The sequence below is a fragment of the Rhinocladiella mackenziei genome (genome assembly GCF_000835555.1).
Source record: "Rhinocladiella mackenziei CBS 650.93 unplaced genomic scaffold supercont1.4, whole genome shotgun sequence".
Taxonomy (NCBI): Eukaryota; Fungi; Ascomycota; class Eurotiomycetes; order Chaetothyriales; family Herpotrichiellaceae; genus Rhinocladiella; species Rhinocladiella mackenziei.
In genome coordinates, this window is record NW_013550601.1 from 1 (window position 1) to 26722 (window position 26722).

The 26722-nt window shown below is 49.6% G+C and overlaps 10 protein-coding genes and 1 non-coding gene across 11 annotated transcripts; 7 read left to right on the plus strand and 4 right to left on the minus strand.

Moving 5' to 3' along the window:
• Positions 1-116: 116 nt before the first annotated feature.
• Positions 117-206, minus strand: Z518_05131. The gene has a single exon. It is a non-coding gene; the product is annotated as a tRNA-Ser (tRNA).
• Positions 207-1194: 988 nt separating this feature from the next.
• Z518_05132 (uncharacterized protein) lies at positions 1195-2121 on the minus strand (the record flags this gene model as incomplete). Its single annotated transcript, XM_013415947.1, has 3 exons — positions 1195-1806; positions 1862-2032; positions 2086-2121. The coding sequence occupies 3 exons, from the start codon at positions 2119-2121 to the stop codon at positions 1195-1197; spliced, it is 819 nt and encodes a 272-aa protein (XP_013271401.1).
• A 1055-nt stretch (positions 2122-3176) lies between these two features.
• On the plus strand, positions 3177-5220 carry Z518_05133 (uncharacterized protein; the record flags this gene model as incomplete). The annotated part of the gene is made up of 7 exons (XM_013415948.1): positions 3177-3282; positions 3332-4091; positions 4141-4231; positions 4276-4365; positions 4416-4510; positions 4562-4864; positions 4923-5220. The coding sequence occupies 7 exons, from the start codon at positions 3177-3179 to the stop codon at positions 5218-5220; spliced, it is 1743 nt and encodes a 580-aa protein (XP_013271402.1).
• Positions 5221-7210: 1990 nt separating this feature from the next.
• On the minus strand, positions 7211-10590 carry Z518_05134 (uncharacterized protein; the record flags this gene model as incomplete). The annotated part of the gene is made up of 2 exons (XM_013415949.1): positions 7211-10467; positions 10521-10590. The coding sequence occupies 2 exons, from the start codon at positions 10588-10590 to the stop codon at positions 7211-7213; spliced, it is 3327 nt and encodes a 1108-aa protein (XP_013271403.1).
• A 413-nt stretch (positions 10591-11003) lies between these two features.
• Z518_05135 (uncharacterized protein) lies at positions 11004-13755 on the plus strand (the record flags this gene model as incomplete). The annotated part of the gene is made up of 2 exons (XM_013415950.1): positions 11004-11165; positions 11215-13755. 2 exons carry the CDS (start codon positions 11004-11006, stop codon positions 13753-13755), a joined length of 2703 nt encoding a protein of 900 aa, XP_013271404.1.
• A 733-nt stretch (positions 13756-14488) lies between these two features.
• Z518_05136 (uncharacterized protein) lies at positions 14489-16190 on the plus strand (the record flags this gene model as incomplete). The annotated part of the gene is made up of 3 exons (XM_013415951.1): positions 14489-14756; positions 14809-14970; positions 15022-16190. The coding sequence occupies 3 exons, from the start codon at positions 14489-14491 to the stop codon at positions 16188-16190; spliced, it is 1599 nt and encodes a 532-aa protein (XP_013271405.1).
• Positions 16191-16817: 627 nt separating this feature from the next.
• On the minus strand, positions 16818-17366 carry Z518_05137 (uncharacterized protein; the record flags this gene model as incomplete). The annotated part of the gene is made up of 1 exon (XM_013415952.1): positions 16818-17366. One exon carries the CDS (start codon positions 17364-17366, stop codon positions 16818-16820), a length of 549 nt encoding a protein of 182 aa, XP_013271406.1.
• Positions 17367-18668: 1302 nt separating this feature from the next.
• Z518_05138 (cell division control protein 48) lies at positions 18669-21249 on the plus strand (the record flags this gene model as incomplete). The annotated part of the gene is made up of 3 exons (XM_013415953.1): positions 18669-18814; positions 18870-19119; positions 19174-21249. The coding sequence occupies 3 exons, from the start codon at positions 18669-18671 to the stop codon at positions 21247-21249; spliced, it is 2472 nt and encodes an 823-aa protein (XP_013271407.1).
• Positions 21250-21827: 578 nt separating this feature from the next.
• Z518_05139 (uncharacterized protein) lies at positions 21828-22925 on the plus strand (the record flags this gene model as incomplete). The annotated part of the gene is made up of 2 exons (XM_013415954.1): positions 21828-21869; positions 21927-22925. The coding sequence occupies 2 exons, from the start codon at positions 21828-21830 to the stop codon at positions 22923-22925; spliced, it is 1041 nt and encodes a 346-aa protein (XP_013271408.1).
• Positions 22926-23291: 366 nt separating this feature from the next.
• Z518_05140 (phosphomevalonate kinase) lies at positions 23292-24725 on the plus strand (the record flags this gene model as incomplete). Its single annotated transcript, XM_013415955.1, has 1 exon — positions 23292-24725. The coding sequence occupies one exon, from the start codon at positions 23292-23294 to the stop codon at positions 24723-24725; it is 1434 nt and encodes a 477-aa protein (XP_013271409.1).
• An 848-nt stretch (positions 24726-25573) lies between these two features.
• On the plus strand, positions 25574-26441 carry Z518_05141 (uncharacterized protein; the record flags this gene model as incomplete). The annotated part of the gene is made up of 2 exons (XM_013415956.1): positions 25574-26210; positions 26284-26441. 2 exons carry the CDS (start codon positions 25574-25576, stop codon positions 26439-26441), a joined length of 795 nt encoding a protein of 264 aa, XP_013271410.1.
• Positions 26442-26722: the final 281 nt, after the last annotated feature.

Sequence of the window (26722 nt, forward strand, 5' to 3'; positions counted from 1 at the left end):
GTGGGAGGGAACTTTGACATCCTCCATACTTCTAGCGACGAAAAAAAAAAAAAAAAAAAAAAAAAAAAAATGAAAAAAGGGAAAATGAAAAGCAGGAATACACAATTCGGATACGTCGACAACAACAGGATTTGAACCTGTGCGGGCGAACCCAACAGATTTCGGTGTGTTCGAGTCTGTCGCCTTAACCACTCGGCCATGTTGTCCTCGAATCGAATTCGACACTATTTCGAGTTCGATTTTTAGAGGAATCAATTCATAAAATGAAATGTGCGAGACACACGCAAGCGCAATTTCTTCGGCGAATCAGTTGCGCAGTGAAGTATACACCCCAGATACGCATTAGTGACATCGGGTATGCTCCCAAATCTGCATCATACTGTAACAACCTGAAGCGAGCAATCAAAGTTTTGACGCCTTGCTAAATCTTACTCTGCAGCGAATGATAATACTGGGCCAGAGACGAAGACAATGAGACAGTGGCCGAGCAAAGTGAAGCTGCCCTTTACATATGTACCTAGCTCACACGACCTTACCTAGGGCACGGAGGTACCCAATACACATGTACCTGCTATTAAAATTTCTCCAACTCCCGCCAAAACTCGGGGTTGTGTTGCTGGGCCGTCTGGACTGGTCTTGCGCATTGGAGGTCGACAAATTGGGCACTAAGTATGTGGATTTGGGGAGGAAGGTGGCTGAGAACTTGGATTAAAGCTTGCCGCTCATCTCATCGAGTTTCAGTCTCCGGTGTGCGGTTTGCTATGGGCGTCTTGTCACTCACCAGGATCTTGTGAAAGGTCACGTCTGGATGAGGACTTTTGAGTGGGTCGCTTCGTTTTGCGGACGTAAAGATGTCGCGTGAGCATGGCAAACGACTCCAAAGGAAACGGCCGAGATTCTTCAGACTTTCGGTTCATTTATTGATGTCACGGTACATCAGTAGCGAAGATCGAGTTTCAGAAGTCGAACAGGGATCTGCCTTGTCCAATGTCAAACTCACATGGCACAACGTGAAGAACTCGTGCCCCACATTCCATGTCGTATAGAGGTTGGGATATGGGAGAATCATGCCAGTGGGCCACACAGCGCAGCTTGCAACGCAGCAGAAAGCGTTGTCTTGTTGAAATTCAGTTCAACGAAGTCATAGTATTAGATGTTCTGAAACCGGTATTGAGGATATCGTCCCGACGGTCTTCAAGTCTTATTCTTCTTCTGCTTCTTGCTAGGCTGATCATTCTGTGTTCCAGTGCCAGTGGATTCCGCATTTGGTCTCTTACTGCTCTGATTTTGCCGTATTTCCAGAGTCTTTGACGACGCCTTGTTGTCGTGCCTTTGCTTTCGCTTCTTGTTCTTTGGCCCTTTGACTCCATTACTGATCGAGGAATCGCTCTGTCTCTTCCGCTTTTTGTCCTGCTTGGCTTTCTTCCGTTCTTCTTTCGCTTGAAGTCTTGCTTCCACTCCGCGTAGGAATGAATCATCTGCACCCGAATCTTGTTCTGGACCCTGATCGCTTGGTTTTAATTTCTTCTTTTTCTTCTTGGGCGAGTCATGAGAAGCGCCGTTAACGTAGCTCAATTGCACTTGAGGTTCGTCGCCCTTGCGTTTGGATTGATTCTTCGATTTGTCTCCACTTTTGGAGTTGTCACGGAAAAGTTGTTCGATTGGAGTAGGATTTGTGTCAACGGTGAAGAGGCCGCTGGGATCTAACGCTGGTGTGGCTGGGACATGCGGTCTGGGCGGAGGGACATTATGTGGAGGAGAGCTCGTGGCCTCGAATATGATTTCCTCTCGTTTGGTGGCTTCTCTCTGATACGCATACATGTCAGTTCCATAGAGTCATATTGCATACCTGTCAGCATACCACTGATTCGGTTGATTCTTTGAATGTAGCAATCAGACTCTCAGTATGAGCCAAGCGGGCTTGTACCAGCTCTTGGGCAGGACTTATGTCGGCACAGCTTTGACACATTTCTGCCAGAAGGGAGGCATGAGTATCGAGCAGCGAGACAATTGACTTGTGTTGATCAAAAAACTGCGGACGGTGTCAGTACTGCCGTAAGAGAGTGCACCAGGTCGTTCACCTACCTTTTGCCATAGTGACTCTGCAGCGTCTGCAGCCATGGCGCCTATCCGCCTCTTTAGCCAGACAATACACTATCACCAACGCTCACACCTGTGCTGAACCGAGTTCGATATTCGCAATTTCGAAAATTCGGAGTCGAGACAAGGCTGTTCTCCGGGTGGAGTTGGGTTGAAGGTGATTCGCCGTACTAGATGCAGCGGAGCCGTCAACTTTTTGATCAACAAAACTTGACTTCATTCAAGCCTTAACTCCTACTGCCTGGCCGGTGTTTACCAGCCTAAATACTCGTGAAAGTGTTGAAAATCTATTCAAGATAGAAGCTCAGCTGCTCACACATTCAGCGGGGCTCTGCAGACATGGTATTGCGATGAGATGTGCTTTGAGAGCAAATGAAGAGATCATTGGCACAGACACAACTACCAAAGGCGTATGCCTCGATATTGCTACTCTACATGATCCAGAGTAGAGGTTTTGAATCAGAATCTCTTCCATTCTTCGCTGCTGGCTGTCAATCCGGGGCAGATAATCATTTCTGTCTGGTCCCTATGTTCGCGAGTTTTGGGTGGATATGGCAGAATCTAAGTGCTGTCTCTATTGATGGCACGAAGCATTGAGCATCGTCCCAAAAGGTGTTGAGTGGACATCGTTATTGCCAATGTCGACTGATTCTAGTTGGTTTTTTCCTACTGCCGTCGCTCTTGCCATTGAACAGATGCAGCTCCCTCCAAGCAAGGGTCTCCTCTTCCTCTCCTTTATCCTCTTCTCCTTCTGTCTCTCTTTTCTTCTCATTGCAACTCACTTAATACCCAACTACGACTTTGCTTCAACGCCTGCTGTTAGCACCTCCTCACCCTTATCCTGTATCCTGCTCTGCATCTCGGCTTTCTCATTGTACGATCCCCATTGTTGCCCCATTCATTGAGTCCGCCCCAACTTCTCCCATCAGGCCCTCGGGAAAAAAGCTTGAACCATCGCTGGAAGCTACTCTTTTGGCAACCGAACTCTAGGCAGGTCGACCCAGAGCCCTTCATTCCCTTGACCTTCGCACGATTTCTCCTTGTTCAAGCCTACTGATATAAGAGACCCAGAGACCATGTCTGACAAGCCTACGAGTCAAACCGCCCCGAGCACTACGCTCACTGGATATCCCCAGAATCGAATTTCATGCAGTGAAACAGGCTATCAACACTTCAACGGAGGTGAGAGATGGACTCGAATATGCAATAAACACTTGCTGATGGCTCTCAGGTTTGAACTTGCCTGGTCCAAACCCACCTGCCAACATGCAGAATCTCAAAGCAACTCTTCCAGCATGTGCTCCTGTCGAAAATAGTATGGGTGCAACCAATATACAAGGGTACAACAGCCCTCTCGTTGTTCTGCCATCGGGCCAGACGGTCCCACTCAACAACTTCTATGGTCAAAGCCAAACCTCAACAACAGATGCTGCTCCTCAACTTCCATACATCCTAACCGGAGTATTCCCAAACTTCATTGGCAACACCAATACGGCTGGAGCTGCCCTCCCAGGCTATGGTTGGCCCTATGGAATGACATCCAACGTTGCTAGATTTGATCCTGCTCGTCGAGGCTCTTGGTCTTCCAACGAAGAGAATGCTCCCAACAACCAAGCCACTGCCCTCCAAGGCCAATCGGACTACTATCCATGTTTCCCATACTTGTCAACAGCTACCAACAGTCAACACTACAACGCTGGTCCCATTCAGCCAATGAAGTGTCAAGACAACAAGTCATACGAAATGGTTAACGTTGACGAGCTGATCTCTCGTGATCCACCAATTCCTCATGCAGTTCCTGCTCTCTGGACCAATCAAGAAGAACTCAGTCTTGCAAAATGTCTTCAAAACCCCGAGGGTATTACCAATGTCTACATTCGTGGCTTTATGCCGGATACCACGGATGAGGATCTTGGGCGTTGGGCATCTCGCTTCGGTAAAATCGAATCTTGCAAGGTCATCATTGAGCAGGACACTAGAAAATGCAAAGGGTATGTTGAATGCCATGTCGATTGCGACTCCACCGTTAACAACTTTCAGCTTTGGCTTCGTCATGTACTGCTCTCCCGCTGCTGCAGAAAACTGTATCAGAGGTTTCTTTCACCTTGGTTTCCAAGCAAGCTATGCTCAGGTGCGTAGACCGCTCATTGATGTAAACTCATCTAAGGCTTCTAGAAATCTCGCAACTCTCGTCTTAAGGACCTCGAAGACAAAAACTCCACCAACATCTACTGCACCGGAGTTCCTATCGATTGGAATGAATCGGTCTGTCATCCCCATGCCCTCACAATATACCTGTCGCTGACATCTCCAAGGACTTGGCCAAACACTTCTTGCTATACTATGCCGTCTCTACCAAGATTTGCCGTGATGCATCCTCAGGGGTCAGCAAAGAGGTTGGCTTTGTCAGGTACATATCCCAGTCCAGAGACCTTTGATGGCCATTTGCTGACATGCACAGATTCGAAACTCGTGAAATTGCTGAGCGTGTCATCAAAGAGTTCCATTCTGTCCTCGCGGAACATGACGGTGTCAAGCTATTCCTCCGATTCGCTGACAGCAAAGCGCAAAAGCAACTCAAACAACAGAGTCAAGAACGTCGCAACTGGCGCAGTTGCGAGTACTGTTACTCAGTTGAGCACACCCCATCACCAACATTGACTCGACTTCAAAACATGAATAATCACGTCAGTCCCAATGGAAGCTACCAGTCCCCTGCCGGAACTAGCAATGCTTTCACCCCGGCGACGTCAGTCTCTCCGGCGTAAGTTCTTACTCTACTACTTAACATTACCCTTCGGTTCTAACCTTACGTTTTACAGAGAATTGCCTGGTGTCAACAAGGCCGCGAACATGGTTCGCAGCTCGGCTGGGCCAATGCATGGCGGACTCCAATCAAACACCAACACCACGACCGTTCGCACCAATGTTCCAGTCACGGCAGCTTCTCGTCCATACACTGAGGTTCCTCCAAAGACCGCTGCTAGCGTTCCCATTGTTCCAGAACCTAGTGACGCAACCAAGAAGACCATAACTCCAAGTCCCGAGAAAGTTACCATCCGACTTGAACCCGCCAGCGGTAAAGAGAACTTTACCGGCCCCTCGCAGTCCTGCAAGTGAATCAACCACGCAAAGGCCCACCGAGAACATCTTCCCGCTTCCAATTATTTTTGGTGTGCATCCTGTTCTTGGTTTGCTGGTACCCCATATTGTTCCCTTTTGTTCACTCTTACTTTGAACATGTGCAATCACCTACTGAAGTATGAGTTTTTTTGCCAACACAGATTCAGAATTGAAAAGAGTCGACATCCATCAGCCGCGTACGAGAAGACATCTGTACTTGTTGCATCGATGAAAAGGATAATATGAGTAGGAATTCCGTTGATATGAGAGGAGGAAGACAAAAAGTTGAAGCCATTATGTAATTGAAGGTTCATTGCTAGTTGAGCATCTCATATCTTGAAAGGGAAAAATTCCGATATTGTATCAATGTTTAACATAGAGGCATGATTCCCTCCATATCTTTTGTTCCAAATTCGGATCAGTGAGTATTTTTTGCAGTACGCTATTAGTACATTTGTAACATCGCTCTACACGTACGTGTGGCGGTAAACTCACTTCCCTATTTATTCATTGAACTTTTCTGCATGCTCGAGCAATGCTCCTACTTTCCTCTGCTCCTTGCTTGTTACTAGCTGCTGCGCCGACTCAGCGGTTTCGGCGTTGGGCCCTTCTTTCTTCTGTCGTTCGAAGATCGCACCGCTTCCTTGACTTGGCGTGTTTGTTCTGCTTGTCTCAGAGGCCGGATCGGGCTGCGACAAAAAGCTGAAAAAGGGGTCTGACGGAGATGAAAGCTTGCTCCTCGAGCTCGAAGGCGGGTATGGAGAACTGGAGATCTCTTTTTCGGCAGAATGACTGTCCATATCACCTCCAATGGATTTTCAATTTCACTCGCTAGTTTTATCAAGGGAATCGTCACTTGTTGCTTCCCGCGCTTCTGGGCTGCTATAAACATGTGTTGAAGTCGAGCTCTAGCGGATTTATAAACCACAAGTGTCCTCATGCCGTCCAGGTTTTGCTTGATGTAATGTTTAGCCTTGTCAACCACCAGCACCCAGAAATCTCTGTGGAAATGAAAATGTATTTTAAGTAGAATCACTATTACCGCAGTCAGTGGGGCGTGCCATTCGAGCCCAGCAAACTCCAGGCTGCCATGTCAGACTAATGATTGCTTCAGGTAAATTTTCAACAAGCGCTATCTTCATGGGTCATGTCGTCATGAACTTGAAAGGCCCGTCAAAGCCTTGGTAAGGCAAGAGACTTCTCACTGGATCAATGGCTTCAAGGTCATTTTTCCGAGTATGAGTTTGTTGCTTCTGTCCCGATATGAGAATGCTGGAACCAGAGAGGTTGTAGTTGGATGCGTCGATTGTGGCTGTCATCGCAGATATAAGTTGTGAAAATATTCCCATGTTTGCCCGGCTGTCCCCCACACATATTTAAGATGTTCAGCCTCGGAAGAACCATGAAAGTATAATATCGTGGTGGCTGATTCATGATTCCTGCAGCTGATCGACTTTTGAACTCGGCCTTTCCGCAATTTCGGACGTGGAGATGGTGGAATTAGACAAGGCTGAAGAGTCAGGGGCCAGAGGCCGCCTGAACTAAGACAACCATGTTGCTTTTACGGCGGCAAAAATATTATGTTCCGTGGATAACTCTGGCACGTAGTTGAGACATGGCCAAGACGTATATACTGCGGTAGAAACTCTGCGAAAATCTAGAAGACGCATGTTCATGATCCAAGAAGAAAGGTCCTTGCACATCCACATCAGAATTTCATTTTCAGAACATCTGCGTTACCTGCTACTAAGGGCGGATGAAAGGATTTACATCTTAGCTTATATACAATGAGCTTCAGAGTATCTCTTGTTCGCTTTATCTTTTCTTTTCTTAATTTTTTTTTTTTTTGGTTTTGGGGTGGGGATTTTCCCAGTCCTGATCCCAAACCCATGTCCATTCATAATCATGGATATGCATTGGGCATTTTTCAATCGAAGGCTTATTTCATGCATCAATCAGTCATCAATAATCGTGTCTTCTTCGGTATTCACCTGGGCGTATCACCAGAGTCGGCGTCAGCATCCGTCGCCATCGAGGAAGTCGGAGTCGCTGCTGCGGAAAATACTTCGCCAGATCTGGACTGAGGCCAGTCGTTTCCAGTTGCGAGAACGGCAGCGAAATCAAGGCTCTCGGGGAACCACTTGTCACGGCGCGTGCTCTCTTTGCTCCCTCCTTCAAGGGCGGCGCGAGAAGCTCTGGTCCTCCGCTGTCTTTTTGCCTGGGGCCCTCCATTTCCGCCTAGTTCGTTTCGGATTTGCTCTAATTTCTGATCATGCGCAACGATGGATCGGACGTATGGTGCCACTTCCGTGACGAGAGGTAGAGCTGTACTATCGAGTGACGGCGCCTTTCGGCCAGGGCTGACAGGTAAACCGATTCTGCTCTCCTCCATTAATGCCTCCAAGGCATCTGCCACCGTTATCCTGCTGAGACATCGCTCGCTCAGCTTCTCTATATAGAGTTGGACGAGGTCGTCTCGAGGGGATCGGACTGGCGTAGACTCCGATACTTTAGAGATTGTAGAAGCTGTTGCAGGAGCAACATCGACGTCAAGTAAATCCATCACGCTCCTAGCTTCGGCGAGGAAATCTGCTTCATCCAACACTTGCAAACCGCCCTGTCCGGTGTCGTTCGCACTATAATCATTCCTGGCCCAGTCCACAGGCGAGAGGTCCAGGTTTTCCTGAGCAAAGGTGAACAAGTCTTCTTGATCATCAAATTCCACTGGCAAAAGATCAAGACCGCTAACGAAGGTGTCTTGGCTGACTATGCGAGTCACAGAGCCATCTTGGTTGGGTCGGCATCTCTCGCTGTGAGGTAGCATCCAATCAAGACCTCCTTGCTGTGAGCCTACTGTCATCTGACACCAGAGATTTAGTTCAGTCAAAGAAGCACGCAGATCGCGATTTTTGCTGAGAAAGAGATTTCGAAGCGCTTCCTGGCCTAGAAGATGTCCCTCCGCCGCCGCGGTGTACGCGAGATGGTTCACTGCCAAGTTTGTTTCTGGTCGGTCGTATGTCAAAACAGTAAACAGGTCCAGCTCATCCAATGGAACAGGTGTGAGATCATTGCAGGTCAGAATGACCGGGCGTTTGGAAGTTCTGATGAGTGACTGTACTCCGCTCCAGAAACCCTTATCTTCCTCGAAAAGAATGTCGACCTCTTCAAAAAGAATAAGCGACTGCCTCTGAGATTTCATTTTTACTTCCTTGGTGTCGTTAGCCTCCGGCAACATTGGATTCCTGTTTGTTTTGACCAAGCGCATGAAACTGGCCACCGTCGGTTGATTCGCAGCCACTGGTTCAGGAGTTGGAGAGCGAACGTCCATGTCGTTGAAGGATACGCTCGACCTTCTGCTATGGAGATCGGCTTGTTGTACAAGATGGTTCTGCGTCATGTCACCAACTTTGTCTTGTATATCCTTTGCATTTCGTCGCATGCCAGGATGGATTTCAAATACTTCAAAACCTAGTTGTTGCGCAACGGCAAAGACGGACGCTGTCTTACCGGAGCCGGAAGGTCCTGTCAATAAAATGGCATTTTTCCCGGTCGAATTGGCATGATTGTTCTCATCATCCGAGTCAACAATGAAATCATCCAACTCATCCGGTCGTTTCTTCCGTCGTTTCTTAGCTACTGGAGGCCTCATCTTGGACTGCAACTTGCCGGTCTGAACTTGGTGGACTTCCAAATTGCTCAACCACTCGTGTAACGCCTGGGCCTCAGGCTGTAAGACCTCTTGCCAGCAGGTTGGTGCGTACTCTTGTGGCCACATTTGTGGACCCGCGGCTTTTCCCTGATCGAACGCGCTGGGAGTTGATTCAATGCGTGACTTCAATGATGTTAATGATGGCATGACAAGATTTGACTTCCCAGGTTGTCCATAGATCTCAGATGCCAAACATCGCGAAAGTTCTTTGCCGCTCATTACTCGTCGCTTTGGTAGATGAACAAGACTGGATTGGTGTGTGCTACCTTGCAAAGATCGAGCGAAGTTCCAGAGAATATCTTCATCTGGTTTGATTCTACAAGCACTATGCTTGCACTTGACGACGGACGAGGGAGTAGCTGGCAAGATTGTAACGGGCCGGCGTGGTTCCTGATTTGGCTGTACATCCTGGATCGAAGATGGTGGCCAGATTGGAAATATTCTGTATGAAATTTTTTGAAGCGGTTTTCGCGAGCTAAATATGACGCCCTTCCACGGATTTGGTGCTTTGGGGCTCCGATTCGCCTCATCGTCCGAAGTTGGTGCAATGGAAGAGGTTTCACTCGCAACTTGGGTTTGCTTTTGTGTCGGCACTGCCAGTTTCCCCAGGAAAAATGGATGCATCGCCTTTTTGTCTGAAGGAGCGCTTTGGGACATCTGTTTTTGAGGAACAGAGTTGCCGGGTGTATTCGACGGCCTTGATAGAATATCATCAATCTTCTTGCCGCATTCTTCCGTCGCATACGGCAGAGTAATTTGCAGTGAAGACACGAACCTCCCGTTCTTCATTTCAACCTTCTTTGATTTGCGGCCTGCCTTTACCGCTCCATTGCTTTGGCCTTTGTTATCGCTCTTCTTTGATCTAGGTGAATGTCGAGGTGATCCTTTGGGAGAGTTTATAAGTTTGCCATTGTCGTTGATCCCTATGTTCCTTTTTTTTGGAGTTGGCATTTGCGTCTCGTACTCGGGTATGGTGTAGATAATGAGAGGAGCAGAAGTTGAAAGTTCGTGCTCTGACGGTTTGTTCGAACCCAGGTCGTTTACACATGAAAGATGAGAGGGATCCCCAGTAAGAGTAGATCCTGCAGATCTATCTAGCGGAAGGCGTGCGTTCTCTTCCTCTGATTTCATCTGAGAAGGCACTATTGAGGTTTCAATCTGCGGCTCTTTAGAGGAAGTATCATCTTCCGCATATGACCTTGCTGCTTCTTCAAGTTGACCATGCCTCGTTTGTTGGTGTGTATTTGTGCAAATCTGCTCCAGGGTTTGTTGCTCCGGCTCTGACGAGATTCTACGGCGTTTTCTTCGGGTGTTGTTATAGTCACGATCATTGTCCTCTTCGATGGTATTCCAGCACTCTCTTCCTGAGTCTCCACTTATTGATATAGCAGATGAAGGCGCGCGATATGGGTTTGTGACTAGCAATTCGTGATGGGATGGTTTCTCGACGGGGTTTGAGCTGTTCTCTTCTACCGAGTCGTCCAGTCCTGGTGGGAGGGGTGGTGCATCATGAGGAGAGTCATTGTTCATGACCGCTATAGTATTGTCAGCGAACGAATATTAGTCGAATACTGGACAAAAGACTCACCTTTCTTAAAGAATGGATGCATTTGAACGAGGCGATCTGGTCTAGTGCCATGGTCGAGCACCTCAGCCATTCGTCACCTCGTTCGCTTCGCCGAAAATCCTGCCCCCATGGGATGTGCAACACTTGCTAGAGGTGAGATCAGTGTATAGGTAAAGAACACTATAGTGTGAATGAAGTAATGGCTAACTCCTTTGGACTTTGGTGATACAGGTTCGTTTGTGGAGGCAATATTCCTGTAGATCCGCGTTGAAGATGAAGTCTTGGATAGCGCGCGTCCGTGACGCGAGAGTCCTGGTTCACACAGTGAGTGGATCTGCCTTTTGGCGGGTGATCGACCGCTAATCTGCCTAAGAATTTTGGCTGCGGAACATCGACCGCCTGCATGCGATTTATTTTTTTTTTTTGGAGATGTGCAAAACCTCTTTCAAACTCTTTTTGGAATACCACTCTCCGCGATCAATGCATGATGTCGACGGCCTAACCATGGAAATAACGGCTCCTCATCTCCTGGTCAAACTCCCTCGCGCCACCAGACCTGATGCCGCAATTCTTTTCGGGTCTGTTCATGCTGTGCGCAAGGGAGCGAAAAGGCGGAGGAAAGAAATTTGTGCGGCAGTTGATGGCGATTCTCTTAGCATCTATGAAGTACGGACACTACTTTGATCTAGTTGTGATGATCCTAACATGATTTCAGGTCCAGAATGGCAAAATTCTTACGTCGTACCCCGTACCTCCGACTTCGCACTTCCTTGGACAGCCCTGCTCAATCTGTTCAAAGGTGGATGGGAGGACTCATCGGAAGATATTTTGCGCCATAAAACGAAATGACCTGCGAATAGAATGCTTCGAAGGCTACGATGGTGATTCGCGCCAGGCGACATCAAGCAAATCGCCCGAGCTACGAGATCAGAACAGCCCAATTGTTCTTCTCGACGTCAGGTTGAGCAACGAAAGAGATCAGATTCTGGTGGTACAACAAAAAGGCGCTCTCACTGTTTTCTCTGCAGACCTCAAAGATACAATATCCGAAACAGCATTATCTTCTCCTGACGAGCAAGCCATCCATGTTCTGGCTATCCAGCATCTTACCAAATCAGACGCGCAAAAAACTATTCTGAAACGGAGATCGGATTTACTCAGCGAGGCTTCATCGGATACCTCATACCTGGCAGTTGCTTACGGCAAGGCTGGATCAAAAGAAAGAGCGAAAAAGGTATATTATGGCATCTGGTCAACCAGTGGTGTTGCCCAACAGACAGTCCCTTCTGCAAAACCATTTCTGCCAATAGTTGAACATGAACTGGTTTTGGATGGTGCTGAGATGAATTCAGCAATTTGGAACCACAAAATGTGTAGTTTTGGGACCTTAGCTTCGCGACTCTACATGCGATATGGAGCCGCATTCCTCTCATACGACCTGTCAGGTTTACTGCCTGTTCTGACATCTGTTCTGCGCAATGGACTTCATGGAAGTTACGAAATCATGGCGATCACTCCCGCGTTTGCGATCTACTCATTCCAAGATTCTTTGCAACTCTATGACCTCAAATACCAATCAATTCAAGCACATATTGATACCAGGAGAATGAATCCGAAGCGGAAACGGATGAGGATGGCTTCTGAGCTTCAAAGCGGCACTGTTGAATTCGTCACCTACTTCCCCCAATCAGCACGCATTCTCGGTAGACGCCGCCACCAGCTACTGGCAATTGATATTTCTTCCACTGGGGGCTCAAAACGAGTGCTAGAAAGGGGGGGCAAACTTCTTCACAGCATTGGACGCGGGATCAGCACCCAGGACGTGGCGACTGGTCTTGTGGGCAAGCATCAGGAACTGACCATCGGCACCTTTAGCTTGAGCGCAGGATCCTACGTCGAATGGCAAACTGTACGGAAACGGCTCGATCACTTGGCACAAGCGGGCGATGTCATGGCATTTGAAGAAGCCTTTGATGATGACATTCGAAAATGCTCAATTAGTTCCTCCACCGGTCCCTCAAAGGCAATCCTCGATTTGCCTCGAACCCGATCGACTATCCCGGACTTTAAGATCCACTATCTTTTGTCCAAGATATTTCAAATAGATCCAAATCCACATGCTACAAATGTCGGCTCTGTTGGTACTACAAAGTCTTTGAAGGTCCAATTCCCGACATTCAAGCTCATTATTTGGCTGGCCCAGCTTGGCCTGCTCTCTGGTCGCAATCTACAAGGAGCAATTCCAGCTCTGGCTCCCGCTGCTGGGAACACGCTTGCTATTGATGCGGTTGCAGAGGCGCTGTATGCCGCGGACCCTAGCCGAGACCTTCTCATCGAGTGTCTCGAAAGTGGCTATAGTCCTTATGTGGAAGAAAAAGCTGCGATAGTGCAAATGCTCATCAAACAGGCCCTCGTCTTCTCCTCCGAAGCTGCCGGTTCTACTGCGGAGGGTATGGTGGACGAGGTCGAAGCCGGCGATACCTCGAAGCCGACAGATGTGCAAGTTCAGAAGCTATCTGCATCAACGCCTGACCCCACGCGGTTGCCAATGCGACTGCAACGGGCTTTGGTGGTGGCGTTGGATAGATTTGGAGCCTCTGCGAGTTCGAGGATCTCCACATGCTTACGGAATTCGTTTTCGCAGACAGAAGTGCTGGCTCTCATCCAATTTCTGAGGCAACAACTTTTCCAAGGTGGCCATACCCGGTCATTCCAGAGTCTGACTGATCCAGAGCCAATGGAAATAGAATCAGTCCCAACTGTCAAGCTCGATGCTGTCGTGAGTATAATGTCGAGCTGCATTGACGCCATCGGCCCTCTCGGTTTCTTTGGGGCTCTGGACAACGAGGATTTTATTGGAAACATTATCCCTGATATGGTTACGGAGATCACCCATACCAAGCAGAGCCTTGAGGACGTGGCGGAGCTTCAGGGGATCCTTCGCGAGACCCTGAGATACCAGGAATCGACCCAGAAATATCAAAATGCCCGGGTGCGGGTTCCTAGTCTGCTCCAGAGAACGGGTATGGAGCAGCTGCCTGGAAAATTAATGACTTTATACCCCGAAGCATCTGAGGGACAAGAGGGATTGCAGATTGGGGATGGGCTTCCTCTCAGCTCGCGCGCTGGCAACGTAGTGAACCCTATGAAGATCAGAAAGGGTGGAGGACAGATATCGAAGCGAAGTGATAGAGAGAGGGCTGAATTGGAAAATATGGGCAAGGGACGATACTCGTTTGAGAAACTGGTCCTGTAAGTTAGAGCAGTGAATGCAATGACTGATCAGTACACAACGGGGTTGCTGATGTCTCCTTTTTGGTGTGATCTCCGTTGTGGTCTTACTATGCAACTAGCTGCGCCGGCCTTGTGCAGGCCTTCTTCGCAGTAGCGAGATATGGAGACACATGCCATGGCCCAAAAGGTGCAGCGGTCTCGTCGTGTGATTGGGAGGTTTGCTGGGGACTAGGCACTAGCCATGTCGGGCGCCACTAATGTGACTTTGTAAATTCGACCATGCCCAAAACAGAGTTAAACGAAGTGCACCACTCTCTCTGCACCTGCGCAGCACATTGCCCAACTCCAACTTCCACCTCCATACCGTTTGCCTTGTCTTGTTTCGTTTCTACGCTCGTTCATATCCCTTGGAAACGGCGTGCTCTCTCTCTCGAGTCATTCACCTACATGCTCCTCATCTCCATCTCGCTATCCCTGAACCATTGTATCCACAGCCCACGTCGAATGCACCCTTTCCTGCTCGCGCCTGCGGACTAGTCCACGCATTTCGCTACATTCGTCTCCGCCTTTGCCCCCAAGGGGACCACCCTCCTAAGTTAGCAGCCCGGCTTAAAGAAGAGACCCTAGCTCTTATTGCGCAGTGGAATATCAATCGTGAGGAAGTTGCCATAGTCCGTAATTAGTCCCAAGCCTTCCCACGGCTGGGGTGAGGACCAATCCCCAAGCGCCGCATGCCAGCTGAACCGCAGGTCAACATGGCGTTTCCCAGTGGAACTACATATCACGCAGATTCTGATGCCGACGATGAATATGAGAGAAGTGTCATGACTTCACCAACCCAATTGCATACCGACTCCGAAACGTCGTCGGAACTTCCTTCAAATGAGCACACTCCCACCACCTTTGAGAATTCGGGCGAAGATCCAAATTTGCCTAGGACCATAATAACAGAATGGACGCCAGAAGAATGTGCGCAATTTGTGTCGAGTCTGAATCTGCGGCAGTATTGTCAAGCTTTTATCGGTGAGAAGACTACAACGAACATGGCTGACGCCAGACTGATTTTTTCTTCAAGAACATGGCATTGAAGGTGAAGCCCTTGTGGCGCTCAAGCATGACGAACTGAAAGAGATGGGTATAGCTAGTGTTGGGCACAGATTGACCATCCTGAAAAATGTCTATGACATGAAAGTAAACCAGGACATCCCCATAGAACCGGATGATTATGTACCTCCAAGTAAGCTTCCCTTTGATGGTTCATTGTGAGGACGTGCTAAAATAATTTCAGCTGCCGAGCAGAACCCCCAGCATGAAATGGCGACAAAAGAGGAAATTTCACGGCTAGCAAAATCAATCCTCCGTCTACGTGATGAGCGAATTGCACAAGCAGAGGCCCAGTTGACAAGACTGGCGGATGACTATCGCAAACTGCGTCAGGAGTTACTGCCCGTTTTCAAGATGGCCAAAGAACGCTCCGAACCACTGCCTTATGCACCTTATCAAAATGCCGCTATCAGCCCAGAAATGTATCAGCAAGATGTCTCTCCCCCCATTACCACACAGTCAGTGCCGGAGAAGACCAGCCTGACACGGACGTTCTCGAAAAAGCTGGGACTAAGCTCGACCCCCAAGAACAATTCTCCTACACACATACCTAACACGATTCATGAGGGTAGGACCCTCACAGAGAACTCCTCGCTGGATCCTTCAGCAGCGGCCAACCTGGCATCGAACTCACTAACGGCGTCAATGTCAGGTGGGGTATTACCGCATCCTTCTCCGGGAGTACCTTCGCCCACCTCACCTTTACCGTACCAGCATCAACCTCTTGCGCCTCGTTCATATCAGCGTGAAGGCAGCAGCGCCATCCCAAGATATGACGGTGTTGATGATGCTGCCGCGCGAATCAATCAAGTCACTATTGAACGTGATCCTCCCACCTCTGCCAAATCCGTCTCCGCGAAGCTAAACCCATCGAATTCCACGATATCAAACGCATCTACTCTAGTACCTCCCCGAGAACAGTCTGCTTCGGTGCCCCCTCAACTCCCATCAAGTGCTGCCACGGGTCACACTCCTGGCGAAGCTCCCTCGGTCGAAATATTCAAATCTTTCCGTGTAGGTCTTGAGGATCCATGCTACAAAGTTCTACCAGCCGCACTACGAAAATACAATATTCAAGCAGACTGGCGGCAATATGCATTATATATTGTTTACGGCGACCAAGAACGCTGTGTGGGACTTGAAGAGAAGCCATTAGCTCTGTTCAAAGATCTGGACCGAGAAGGTAAAAAACCCATGTTTATGCTCCGGAAACTGGCGAATCCAATAGTGGACATGTCCAGTGCCGCAGGAGGGTCGAAACCCGGAGGATCGGGCGGAGGTGGTACAGGACTCCCAGGCACCGGGGGTGTAAGAACCGTGCCAGCTCAGAATCTACCGGGCGGCGTACTGTGAGACCGATGTCTGCCAAAAGCTCAGCGTTGCATGTGGAACCTGTCTGACCATTCGATTGCTTCTTGTTGAACAAACTGTATATCTCCTTGGGAGTTTGGGTTCGTGAAAAGAGATGTGGTGGATACCTTGGGCTGCTAGACATACTGGTTTTGTGAAAGTCAATCCCCGTGCAGGTGTGACAGTTTCAAAATGTGAGGACCCAGAGATGATGAGACGAAAAAGAATCCAGAGCAGCCATCTGACTGTTCATTGCTTATTTGTTAAAGTATTCTTCGGTATGATGGAGCGAACATGCCAATTTCATTTGCCAGCCTTGGGAGGAAGGCGAGATTTTCGTCCTCATAGCAATACCGTTCATGATTCGCATCTTCCCGTTCCGAATAACGCCTCTCATCCGGTCGTGAGGTGTCTCGTAATGCTAGCAAGAGAGCGACGGTCCAAATCCAATTCAATATCGATTGTGCCAAGTGTAAGTCCTATGATCTGTCCCAATCCCGTACTAATCAGTCACCCAACTCCTTTCGCTATGCCAAATATCACCAATATGCGTTTGATCACTCTTCACGCCCCCGGACAAAGAAACACCGTCGAGCTAACGACGTCGTAGACGGCGGTCTAGGTAGTGGTTCAGTCACTCTCATCGTCCACGGGCTCAACGACATCTTTAATCTTCTCCTTCAAAAATTCCACAGCAGCTTCCACGGTCACTTCCGGTATCCTCACGTCCGGCAGCCCATCTGGCCCACCCGACCATTCTTTACTCAATGCAATTGCCCCGTTGCCGTTAATTCCGTTCGCAGCGGGCATGCTCGTACCATTCGCTGCGGTCGTCTTAGATGCCGACAAACCAGTCGCCCCGCTTTTGGCGTTCGTTTGTTGCGACTTGGGAATCTTTGCCCTCCTCAGCACCTCGGACATCAGCTCAGGGAATGTATCGCAGGTGCCATTCCGGAGGAGTTCGAGAGACAGTGCGCGAACGCGGTCTGTCCAGCCTGTGCGTGCCAAGGAGTCGGCGAGCAGGGTACTAAGTTCGGGAATGTTTCCTGTGGCGCGCAGATGGGCGATCAGGGCTTGTGAGGAGGACGGAGGAAGCGAGTTGGTCGTACTGGTGAAGGAGATGGGGACGGGTATAGAGATTTCGGAACCTGGTCCCCCATTGGGTTGCGAGGTGGGCATTTTGCAGAAGACTGTTGGAGAGGTGGTTTGTAAAGGGGTGTTGGGTGGCTTTTAGTGGTTTGTGTTGGACTTGTAGAGGGTATGTCGACAGAGTGTAAACTCACTGCTCCAGCTGCTGTCCAGCAGCGCTGCGGAGTCAAAGAGACAGAGAACGTATGCAGTCCGGTCGAAGGTGTTCCGATTACGGGGGAAGAAGCCGATGAGAGTTCTGAGGAGCAGCGCAATGCGCAATTGAGAAAACCTAGTTTGGTTCGAGCCCTAGACAAACTTGAGAAATAATTGTAGATATGGAGCAAAAGCGGCAGGCAGAGCGGATTTCCGTAATGGTCGATTACGGTCAAGGATTTGGTCGAGAAACGCAGAAATATTACCTGCAAAGTATTGCTGTCCTATTTATTGATTACTTGCAAGTCATGAAGAAGTGCCTCATTCATTCACTATCTAGGAGTTTTACATAAGATACATCGAATAATGCAAAGCGTTGCAAGCTAGAGAGCATGTAGGCCACGTTGTACTAGACATGACACGTGATGTCATCATGTGATACCACGTGACGGTAGACCTTGTGAATAAATGGGCACCTCACCAGCAACCTCGAGCTCGCGGCTGGGCCCTGTAGTTAACACCTACATAGATTCCAAGTGGCGGAAGGAGAGATTGGATGTTGCAATCGTCCCTTCACGATGCAATTCTCTGCGAGACGACTGTAAAAGTTGATGATTATGATATTGTTTGTTTCTCTCAATAAATAATGCATACAAGATGACGAAGGCGTGTAGCAGCTAGGCCAAAACGTAATCGTATGAGAAAGTTCCAGCTGATTCTTTTTGGGGATGGGCGAAGCCGTTGGCCAGGCGGCAGCAGGCGACGTGGATGGTTTGACAGCGTCTGACTTGTCATTTCAAACGCTGCCAAGCCTCATCCCTCATGCGGACATCTACACTTTAGACGGCTCGCCAGCAGCTTCAACTTTCTATTTTCACCACTTCACTTTTCATCACCCGCGCAACTTGAAAGGTTCTTCGTCACAGAAGTTCCTTGACATCTATCCATCATTTTCCGATTTTCTTGAACCTCTATCTCAAGGCAGATACTTGTCTTCGGGATACCGAACACATCGAACCTCACAACTTCCCCCCAAACCCGCCGAGATCCACCGGCGCTCTCTTCAGATCCATTCTTCTCAGACAACAAAGATGTCTGCAGAACCCGATCATTCCCATCACAAGGGGAAGGTGAACTTGCAGTATGTGGTATATCTGAAAAAATATTCATGACTATCTGTTGACGCACTCTGTAGTGATGCCTCCGGCGCAGAGAAGAGAGAGGTGCGGCCCCCTCCCAGTCTCAACAGCCTTTGTTCCGACGAACAAGAAACTAACATCCCACCAGGAACTCGATACCTCAACAGCCATTTTGAAGAAAAAGAAGAAGCCAAACTCACTGATGTAAGTTGGAGAAACTTTGACTTGGGACAACTCTCAGGCTGACAAATGATACCAGTGTAACGGATGCCACCAACGATGACAACTCCATCATTGCTCTTTCGAACAACACCATGGAGACGCTACAGCTCTTCAGAGGTGACACGGTGCTTGTCAAAGGAAAGAAGCGCAAAGACACCGTCTTGATCGTGTTGGCCGATGATGATCTCGACGATGGAAGCGCACGCATCAACCGTGTCGTTCGCCACAACCTGAGAGTCAAGCATGGCGATATCATTACCGTCCATCCCTGCCCTGACATCAAATACGTAAGTGCCACTCTTGTCCGTGTTCGAACACGGCATATCTAACTTCTTCCGTAGGCCAAGCGTATAGCAGTCCTCCCAATCGCCGACACTGTTGAGGGTTTGACCGGTTCTCTCTTCGATGTCTTCCTTGCCCCGTACTTCCGCGAAGCCTACAGACCTGTTCGACAAGGCGATCTCTTCACAGTCCGAGCTAGTATGCGACAAGTGGAGTTCAAGGTGGTCGAGGTAGATCCTCCCGAGTATGGCATTGTTGCGCAAGATACAGTCATCCATTGCGAAGGTGAACCTATTCAACGTGAGGATGAAGAAGGAAACCTCAACGAGGTCGGATACGACGACATCGGCGGCTGCCGAAAACAGATGGCACAAATTCGTGAATTGGTCGAGTTGCCTCTCCGGCATCCTCAACTGTTCAAGTCGATCGGTATCAAGCCTCCCCGAGGTATTCTCATGTACGGCCCTCCGGGTACCGGTAAGACTCTGATGGCACGAGCTGTCGCCAACGAGACGGGAGCTTTCTTCTTCCTGATCAATGGCCCTGAGATTATGTCCAAGATGGCTGGTGAATCAGAGTCCAATCTGCGAAAAGCATTCGAGGAAGCCGAGAAGAACTCCCCTGCCATCATCTTCATCGATGAAATTGACTCTATTGCTCCCAAGCGAGAGAAGACCAACGGCGAGGTCGAGCGACGTGTGGTGTCACAACTCCTCACTCTGATGGACGGCATGAAAGCTCGTTCCAACGTTGTCGTCATGGCCGCCACCAATCGTCCAAACTCTATCGACCCTGCTCTCCGACGTTTTGGTCGTTTCGACCGTGAAGTCGACATCGGTATTCCAGATCCCACCGGTCGTCTTGAGATTCTTCAAATCCACACCAAGAACATGAAACTTGCGGAGGATGTCGACCTCGAGTCCATTGCGGCAGAGACTCACGGCTATGTCGGTTCTGATATCGCATCGCTCTGCTCGGAAGCTGCCATGCAGCAAATTCGTGAGAAGATGGATCTGATCGACTTGGATGAAGACACCATTGATGCCGAAGTCTTGGATTCCCTTGGTGTAACCATGGAAAACTTCCGATTTGCTCTCGGTGTTTCCAACCCGTCTGCTCTTCGCGAAGTTGCAGTGGTCGAAGTCCCCAACGTTCGCTGGGACGACATCGGTGGTCTCGAGAATGTCAAGCGCGAACTTATCGAGTCCGTGCAATACCCAGTCGATCATCCCGAGAAATTCCTCAAGTTCGGTCTTTCACCATCTCGCGGTGTTTTGTTCTATGGCCCACCAGGTACTGGTAAGACGATGCTTGCCAAAGCCGTTGCCAACGAATGTGCGGCAAACTTCATCTCCGTCAAGGGTCCTGAACTGTTGAGTATGTGGTTTGGTGAATCTGAGAGCAACATTCGCGACATTTTCGACAAAGCCCGAGCAGCCGCGCCTTGCGTCGTCTTCCTTGACGAACTTGATTCAATCGCCAAGTCTCGTGGTGGCTCCGTTGGTGATGCTGGTGGCGCATCTGACCGTGTGGTCAACCAACTTCTCACCGAAATGGACGGCATGACATCCAAGAAGAATGTTTTCGTCATTGGTGCGACTAACAGACCGGAGCAACTTGATAACGCTCTGTGCCGACCCGGTCGTCTTGATACCCTGGTCTACGTTCCCCTCCCAGACGAAGCATCTCGTGCCTCCATCCTCAGAGCACAACTCCGCAAGACTCCCGTGGCTCCTGATGTGGACATCGACTACATTGCCAGCAAGACTCACGGATTCTCTGGTGCCGATTTGGGCTTTATAACCCAGAGAGCAGTCAAATTGGCCATCAAGCAATCAATCGCCGCCGAAATTGAACAGCAGAAGGAACGTGAGGCCGCTGGAGAGGACGCCATGGAAGATGATATTGAGGACCCAGTTCCCGAACTGACCAAGGCTCATTTCGAAGAGGCCATGCAGGCTGCTCGACGATCAGTCAGCGATGTCGAAATCCGCCGTTACGAAGCCTTTGCACAAGCCATGAAACAAAGTGGTGGCAGTGCTTTCTTCAAGTTCCCATCCGCAGGAGAATCTGCAAATGCTGCCAATGGCAATGGCTTTGGTGATGCTGGCAACGACGACAGCTTGTACGACTAAGTGACAGGATGAATTGCGGGTTATTGATATCGGATCATTTGGTTGAATGGTGGACAGAATAGCACTAATCTGCATTGACATGAGGGCGCAGGAGATGCAAAGGCGTGGATGGAGAATATAAGCCAATCCAGATTTTTGCCGATGGCAAAGACGGAAAGGTACTTACAGTACCATGGGAGGTGAAGCCTTGAAGGATTTCCTTCAAATGGCCAGACAAATTGTATTCTACCTAGACGATGAAGTGCGGACAAAATAGAGCTTGATTGAACAATTATGCCGTTACTGTTTTGGTATCCTATTCTGTAGACGTCTGACTGGCTATGCTTTTGTGTAGCCTTGTGCAGAATGACGCAAATAACTAAGGCAGGGGAACACCGGCTTTGTCGGTTTTGTATGTAAAATCTGATCCGCAGATCCCGGGGCTGCCGCCTAGGACCCTGCCTTCTTTCCGTATTTTTAATTTCCCGCCTCCACGACGCTTTCACCATCACTCTCTTTCTCGCGTGACGCTGTTTGAATAACCGTTGGGATAGTATTCTTTCCCGTTATTTGAACCTGTTGTATAAGTTACGGTCATCATGGGTATTTCGGCGCGTCTCCTGCGCCTGGGAAGGCCAAAAGTATGCGCCATAGATTGCATCCGAACTCTCCTTTGCCTCCAAGCTGACTGCTCGCAGAGATTCCTTTACACAATGACCCTTCAAACCGGTGCCAGCCTGATTACGCTCTCTCTTCTCATCAATAAACTCGCCGGTTTCTACGGCATTCTTGCACTGTTGACCGGATATCATCTATCGCCCTTTCAGCTCAGCATGTACGTCTACTCGGTCATCGCTCTAATTCTTACGGCCTACCTCGCGCCTCATATCAGGAAACAATCTCCTCTTCAATGCCTCGCCCTCGCTTGGTTTTATGTTCTCGACAGCATTATCAACGCAGTATACACGATAGCTTTCGCTCTAACGTGGTTCTTGGTTCTGGCACAGCATGAAACGGAGCAGACCGACAAGAAGGAACCTGGCGCTTCTACGATGGATGATGCAAGTGGATTCACGGATCCTCAGCTCAATGCGAGCCGAGTTGAGGTCGTTGCTACGCCACAATCAGGCTTTGGAGATGGTCAAGATGCTGTCGCCGCTGGTGTTCCGGCCTCCTCCCCATTAGGCGGCGGAGGCAATGGAGCTCTGCAAAATGCTGTTTTGGGGACGGAAAGCATGAACAGCATTGGAGTTATCATCACTCTGTGGACGATCCGCGCCTATTTCTGTCTTATCATGCTCGCATTTGCCCGGATGGTGATCCGTCAGCATGTCGTCTCTACTGGTACCCAATCGAGTTCCTACACAAGCGCCTCGCCCAACCCCCACTTGGCCGAGAACCCATTTGCTGAATCGAAGCCCGAGGGCAAGGGTTGGACGGGAAAATTGGGCCGGATTATGCTCAGCATTGGCCGAAGCTACTGGCTAGGAAGTGATGAAGATGATAGCTGGATGTATGGGATGAAATTCCGCAAGAGCACCGACACTGGCACAATGCTCAGCAAAATCGAATCTGGACCGACGGAGAGAGAACGAAGAAGACGTTCGGGAACGGGTCCGCCACTTCCGGGAACAGGTGTAGTACCGGCCAAAGAGGGTGACGGGATGACTTTGCAGGTTCCCACTCAGAATGTGTAAGGTTGAAGAATGGGGAAGCAATTGAACGTGGCCAATAGAAGAGAAGAGTGTCATGAAATCGTTATTTACAGCCCTTTGGAAGAAGAGTATAGGCGGCATGTCGAGGCATACTTTTGTGAAGCGTGCATGAGCGTGGAGTAAAAAGGGACATTGGGCGATTGGAATGGGAATATATGAATGGACATTTAATGCGTTCCCGGAAACTTACGTTGGGTATACGAGTCCCTGGGCAATGATAGAGTAATTTGTGACTTGATCGACCTGGCTCGATTCGTCGTAGAAATGTGCCAAGGAAAATTCTTACCACCGCCCATGGTCTTCATCCCGCCGGTTTTCCTCCATCCCGCTTGGTCTTTTTGTTTTCCGATGTCTCTTCCAGCAGTGGCCGTTTCGGCGCCAGGCAAAGTTCTCTTCGCCGGCGGCTTTCTGGTCCTCGATCGCCAGCACACGGGCCTCGTCTTTGGTTTGAATGCCCGCATTCACGTGCACGTTGAGGCATTGGATAAGAACGTACCCGCCACGTTGAAGCGCCCGTGCTCCCATATATTGGTTCAATCACCACAATTTCTCGACGCGAAGTGGCTATATGCTATTTCCACGACAGTCGGCGGGGATGAGCATGCGGTCGTGACCGTCGAACAAGTTCTGGGTCAGGAAGGGTTCACGCGGAGCTCGAATAAGTTCGTCGAGACGACGCTGAGATATGTCTTGACGTATCTCTCACATCTCGCTGGAGATGTATGGATGAGTGCGGTCAAAGTCAGCATTCTCGCCGACGACGATTATTATTCTCAACCTCAACCTATTTCGGGGGAGTGGGGATCGAGGTCTCAGGAGAGGCCACAATCACAGTCCGAGTTCACAAGCTTCGGGGTCAAATTGAGCGATGCCCATAAGACAGGATTGGGATCATCTGCTGCACTGGTCACGGCCCTGGTCTCTGCGCTGCTTGTCTTTTACGCAAGAAAGACTGGAGTTGAGTCCCCATTGCACCATACGACGATCCACAATTTGGCTCAGGCGGCTCATTGCGCGGCTCAGGGGAAAGTTGGGTCTGGGTTCGACGTGGCTGCTGCAGTATATGGTTCCTGCCTGTACCGAAGATTCACGCCGACGATCTTGGAAGCAGTGGGGGATGCTACGAGTGTTGGGTTCAGCGAACGACTTCATCGATGCGTGGACGATCTCGAATTAGAACGTAAATGGGACGTGGAAGTGGCGAGCCAGGCGGTGCGAATCCCAGAAAGCCTGCTCTTGATCATGTGCGATGTCGACTGTGGCTCGGAGACGCCTGGGATGGTGCGGAAGGTTCTGCAATGGCGGAAAGAGAAACAACAGACGGCCAATTTGCTGTGGAATACTCTGCAGCAAAGGACCGACGAACTCTGCACAGAACTATGTCGGCTGGCGGAAATCGAGGGGACTGCGAAAGAAGATGATGACGGTTTCAGGCGGCTGGGAGATATCATTCTCACGATTCGCAGTCTGGTGCGAGAGATGTCGAGCGAGTCTGGGGTGCCCATCGAGCCACCTGTTATTACTGAGCTGTTGGATTTCTGTACGTCATTGCCTGGGGTGGTCGGGGGCGTTGCGCCCGGTGCTGGAGGGTATGACGCTGTTGCTCTACTGGTGAAGAATGATGGAGAGGTGGTTAGGGAGCTTCAATCTCGATTGGAGGGATGGAAGAGTAAAGACCAGACAGATGGAGGCGGGATCGGGCATGTGAGATTGCTGGGGGTGAAGCAGGAGAAGCAGGGTGTGAAGATGGAGGATGTGAGCAAGTATGATGGATGGTCATGAAAGACTTAGGCATGCAGGTTCTGGACCTGAGTATTGGTACCTGAGTACCTGGTACCTGAAGTACCCTCACCAGGAAAAAAGTGGTTAAAGGTACATGATGACGTGCTGTAGCAAATATGCAGTACGGGAGCTGGAACCGAGCAGCATTGGTTGGACCTTCCCCTGGGCCTTGATTACGAGACTATGCAGATAGGATTCTCTAGGGGCCAAAGTGAACCTGGGTAAAGACCCGAGGGCCGCGCCTATTCGAGCACAGGTTGGGTGAGTCCTGACCGTGAGTTTTCACAGGAGGCATCACCCACCAGAACGTCCTCTCAAGCATCCGGCATCTAACAACAGACACAATGCTATGTATGACATAAGTCACTATGTTTTCTTCTTTTGGTTGAACTCTCAATCTCAGCATTAATCCCCAATTCTGTCCTCCCTCCTACGATTTCTCGAACTAGCAGCCCATCTGCGACTGCAACTAGGCCACATCAGACATCAGACTTCAGACCATCTGCAAGACTGCAACAGTTGCACCACAAGCTTCTAAACCGGGTGGCCGCTCTGTGTGTCGACCTCCGCTTCCATCGTCTCCCACCTTTTTGCCACCTCTGCTTTCCATTCCCGTTTCTTGACATCTCACGACACTTCGTATCTCGCATCGATATCTTGTTCTCTGCCAACTTGGCGCAGCCATACCTTCTTCCGTCATTTAATTCACCCACGATCATATACACAATACACGCAAACGCCTCATGCTCTGTGCCGCCTCCTCCAGAGCTCCTCAGTCTCAATACCTCAACTTCTCTCGCTCCTCCCCTTCCTCTACTCGTAGGAATCCTCCTACTTCCTCGGGAGCAATGAGTGCGACCACTGCCACTGCCACGAATCAGCCCCAGCCAGACCCTGCTTCCTCCTCTCCCCAAGATATTCCTCAGCAACAACATCGTGCGCAACAAGAACTACCGTCACCCACGCCGGTCGAGATGTCGAGTCTTGCCTCTACTTCCCAGCAAAATCCTTCATCCTCCCCTCCCGCTAATAACGGGGCCACCGAGTTCTCGGCGCCATCGCATGCTAGACCTGCAAGGACCGACACAAGTACGGCCATTGATCAGTCAATGAACCCTCCTCCACCTCCACCTTCTACAGTCGGCAATCCTCAGTCAGGAACGAGTATATATACCACGGCCATCGGCCCTTCATCGGATTCACCCGTAGTTCCGGCCAAAGATGGTGAGACCGCAGGACCAACGTTGACGATAGCCTTACTTCTTACGTCGGGCGCACGACATCCGTTCAGGTTGGACGGTAAATACTTGACCAAACGGAATGTTGACATTCCGGCAAATGATCCGTTCAATCTAAGTGTTTACAAGTTGAAGGAACTTATCTTGCGCGAATGGCGGGAAGAATGGGAGGCCAGACCTTCCAGTCCCAATTACATTCGACTGATCAGTATGGGCAGGTTATTAGATGATAAAGCGCCGTTAAAAGGTAAATCTAACCTACATGTCGGATTGATCATGTGCTCTGGCGTTCCGGAATGCTAACATGGAAACGCGCACAGATTATAAATTCAGCACCGAATCTCCCAACGTCCTCCATATGACAATCAAACCCCAAGATTATGTTGAGGAAGAAGATACCAAGGGACCCAAGTCAAACTACTCAACCAACCGAGAAGCCGAGGGAAGAAGTCCTGGATGTCGTTGTATCATTATGTGACATATTTCAACACCAAGGCAATCCTTCAAGATAAAAACATCTCTGGACTGTGGAGATCATTGAGCATATGAGCCTTCTCCATTAAACGAGTCTTCTCACCGAGAAGCACGCAAGCGTGGGAAATTCTTCGCTCATGCTTCAAATCCTTAGGGCCTTTTTTTTTCCTTCCCTCCCAAACCGGCGCGGCGTTGGTGGGTGGATAATTTGACCCTTCTGGGATGGCGTGCGTCCCTGGTATGGTGGGATCAGTTTTCCGGAGTTTTGTGTTGATGCAGATTTAT